The sequence below is a fragment of the Haplochromis burtoni genome, unplaced genomic scaffold (assembly GCF_018398535.1).
Source record: "Haplochromis burtoni strain Fernald_Lab_line unplaced genomic scaffold, NCSU_Asbu1 Contig_3520, whole genome shotgun sequence".
NCBI classification, from domain to species: Eukaryota; Metazoa; Chordata; class Actinopteri; order Cichliformes; family Cichlidae; genus Haplochromis; species Haplochromis burtoni.
Window position 1 is genome coordinate 362 of NW_024585881.1, and position 3,949 is coordinate 4,310.

The following is a 3,949-nucleotide window of genomic DNA, read 5'->3' on the forward strand; positions in this document are numbered from 1 at the left end:
AGTGTAAGAGCCTCAGCAGCAGATCAGAATAACAGTTACACATTTAATAAATCACCAAATGAATCCAAGAAACGAGCAAACCTGCTCTGACAGTTTGAGTTTGTGTTCCCTCAGCTGCAGACTCGCTGCTGTTAACCTACTAACATGTTTAGTTTTACAGGACACCTTCCTGCCTTCAGTCTCCTTCATGAGCAGGATTAGTTTCTTCTAACATCCAGAAGTCTGCACCATGTGTTTCATAGTTTGTAACAAGCCTTTGACAGGTTGCAGACTTCATGATGAACATGCTGTTGCAAACCCTGCTCCTCTCGGTGGAAATGCGCCTTCTCTTTCCTCTTTGTATAAAACATTTTAAAAGTCAGTTTAATCTCAAGATTCACTGTTAAATCCAAAACACACCAGATAAAGAAAAGCGAATAGTTCAGTCTAACACATGTGCCAGTGAACCATTAAACGTCTGTGAAACTGTGCAGTTCTGAAACTTAACTTTAACCTCAGCCAAACCGATTTGCTCAGTTGGAAATAAAACAGTAAACGTGACCCGACAGACAGAACCTGAGTGAATGAAGTCCAGCGTTTAACCACTGAGAGCTGAGCTGAGGTTTCACTGCACCATCTTTTACATTTGGATAGTTTTATCAGTAAATGATGTTAGTGATAAAGAAATGTGTTCACAGAGACAGTTATCAAACTATCTGAGCTGATTTGCTGAGTTGTAAATAAAGCAATGACCTTTACGTGACCCGGGAACCTGATTGAATAAAGTCCAATGTTTAACGTCCACTCGCAGTTAAAGACTGTGACATCACCAGGTAACGTGGGCGTGTCCCTGAATCAGCAGCAGGTGTTAAACAGGTGAGCAGTATATCTGCAGGTAAAGTGAGGCTCCGTCGAGCTCATGGCTGGTGTCGTGAGGAAAATGTCAGCTCGTGCTCGATACACGATCAATTCTGAGCAGACATTTACTTTCTGTTAAACGTTAACGGTCCAGCAAACCAACCAATGACATTAGGACAGTCTTCCTTTGAGCTCCGCCTCCATATAGTCCACAGTCAGTTAACTACTGCTCAGAGAGCTGCCCACAGTGTGAAGCTGCAGCACATTGTTTGTGTGCAGAATAGTAATGACAACAAAAACCATTATGCAAACAGTTTAATGTTGGTGAAACTCTGAACAGGCATCAGCACAGCCACCTGCATCATTCTTCAGTGTTGTACCATGACCAGGTTAAACTGGCATAATGGTTTCTATCAAAAATAACATGTCAGTTATTCTCTGATTCCAAACAAAGTTCACTCTAACATTAAGACATTATAATCAGTGTTGACTCTGGTTGATTGTCTGACTGTTTGTGAGCTGAGAGGAAATGAAAATGAGTTTGTAACCAAAATCAGTTTTGTCCAGTTTTCCTGTAAAAAGCTGAACTCTAATCTAAGAGGATGTTACTGACAGGAAACAGCTGCATTATCTGCAGTCTGTGTGATCACAGCTGCTTCAATCATGTTTGTGTCTGCAGAGGTCAGAGGTCACAGTCTGCAGGGTCCAGCTGTCCGTCTGTGAGGAGTGACTGGTCCAAAGATCCACCTCTAAAGTTCAGTGCTGAACCTGGAGCAACGAGGTCAGAGAGCTGTGATGACTCCTTTACATGTTTGTGTTTCTTGGATAAATATGACCTGAAACATCCTCAGATTGTTACAAAGATTCATTAAAAAGAAAACAATGAAAGAGAAAAGATCCAAATGTTCGACTTGGTCATTTGCTGTTTGAGGACAGTGATGCTCATATCTGTGGGGAAAGTGTGACCTGAGTGGGTTCATGTTTGTCTTTAAAGAACAGAGCTGCTCTGATTCTCTTTGTGTCTGATCTGTTAAACAGTCTGAGAGGTCACACAGAGACCCAGCAGCTAAAGCCTGGATCATACTGGCTGCTGTTACTCCATCAGGACAACACTGAACACAGTGGTGTTCATGGCACGGCTGCAAGCATAAACTCCAAAACACTGCCTTTAGCTAAATGTCCCATAGATAAGTCAAAGCGCTTTGAGTGCCCAGAAGAGTAGAGAAGCACTTTATAAGAACTAGTTTATTTACCATTTACCAAATGATAAGAGCTGAGTCTTCAAGAAGGAGAAAGAAGAAAGTGTTTTGGTATCTGTGAAACACAGTGGTGGTAGAGCTTCAGCCTGTCTCCATCATTAATGGAGCTCCTCAGTTATACCAACAGTTCAGAACAGCTGTATGTGGACTGAGTCTGAAGGTGAGGCAGTGAAGAAGGGAGAAGCACCAAACTAAATCAAACGTCATCTCCTTTAAGAGTTCTAGTTTGATCAGCAGAGACCAGAGCTGTGAAAATGATTGTGGTGAAGCTTCACTCCTGACACTGAACTTAGGAGATGCTGTGAAATATGTAGTCTCCATGTAGACGTCCTGGAGCCTTCATCTCACGCAGAGAAAAGTCTGATCAGTTTAACTCAAAATATTGGGCCGGCTCAGAGCGGGTCTGCATGAATCAAGATCAACATGACACACAGTTATATAACTCTCCCTCTATATATATATATACACACTGGTTTGTGTTATTAAAGAAGGGGGATCAGGGGGAGGGTCCATGTTTCTACAGGCAGGGAGAGGAAGTCTGCAAGTACAGATGGATGAATAAATATATAAAGAGGAGCTACTGGGGCCAGTGTGGACACAAAGGCTCGTCTCCAGGAGAACCCAGAGACTGTTCAGTGGGTTCCTCTCAGACTGAGGTGGAGTGGGTTGGCCCACTGCATGACCCTCTGAGTCAGCAGTGGGTTGATGGTAATAACTTCTCCTCTCCCTGTGCCGGCCCCATGTTGTGTTGTTCAGTAATAAAGAAGCAGCAAAGACAAAGATGTTTGGACCTGTGTGTGTTTGATCCTGCAGCTGGAGCAGCTGTCAGAAACCACATCTGTAATGTGGCTGACAGCTGGGACACTGTTTACATTCATTCATGTTTTAGCTGCTGAGCGTTTATGCTGGAGGGGAACCTGCTCACCTTGGATATGTTTCTGGTTCTGCAGACACTGCATCTGCTCATACTGGGACCAGTCTGCTTCATCAGGAGACTCCTCCTGTCCCCAGTGTGGAGAAAGATCCAGAGCTGGACTGCAGACAGCCAGTCAGAGCAGCTGTGCACAAAGTAAGACTGAACATCTGTCTGCTGATGGACTCGTTTCTGAAAACTGGACTTCTTGTGTTGTTCAGACATTGAAGAGTTTTCTCTCTGTGTTTCTTTCAGCAGATGTTGGTCTGCAGGAGGTTTTAGATGAACATAAGATCAGTCTGAGGAGGAGATGTGAACGTGTGACTGAAGGAAGTGATGCAACAGGAAGTAGAACCCTCCTCAACACCATCTACACTGAGCTCTACATCACAGAGGGACAGAGTGAAGAGGTTCATACCCAACATGAGGTGAGGCAGCTGGAGACAGCTTCCAAGATGGACGCCCTCCATGACGCTCCAATCAGGTGCCAGGACATCTTCAAAGCCTCACCTGACCAACAGAGACCCATCAGAGTGGTTCTGACCAACGGCGTGGCTGGTGTTGGAAAAACCTTCTCAGTGCAGAAATGATCATCAGATGATGTTATTGTGTTATTTTGTAGCTGAATACGATGTTTGTGTGATTATCAGTGAAAGAAGCAGTGAGGAGGATGGAGAGAGAGAGAGGACAGAGGGTGAAGTTAGAAACACTAAAAGGATTTTTCATGGATTTCATGGATGATTTGAGTGATTTCCAGCAGGACACTTAAACATGTCAGTGGACGTCCTAAAGAACATATTCACTGATATGAAACGTGTCATTGAACAGGACTTCATATCAGCAGGAAAATAGGGACGACATTTCAGCAGCAACAACTAAACACTGAACAATCAGCTCTGTGATTAATGAGGCAGAAGTCAGACATTAGGAGCAGCAGCAG

The 3,949-nt window shown here is 43.8% G+C and overlaps 1 protein-coding gene across 1 annotated transcript; it reads left to right on the forward strand.

Moving 5' to 3' along the window:
- Window positions 1-526: 526 nt before the first annotated feature.
- LOC102314079 lies at window positions 527-3,599 on the forward strand. The gene is made up of 3 exons (XM_005953445.3): window positions 527-1,618; window positions 3,047-3,165; window positions 3,265-3,599. The coding sequence occupies exons 1-3, from the start codon at window positions 1,440-1,442 to the stop codon at window positions 3,597-3,599; spliced, it is 633 nt and encodes a 210-aa protein (XP_005953507.2). The 5' UTR covers window positions 527-1,439.
- The last annotated feature ends 350 nt before the right edge of the window (window positions 3,600-3,949 follow it).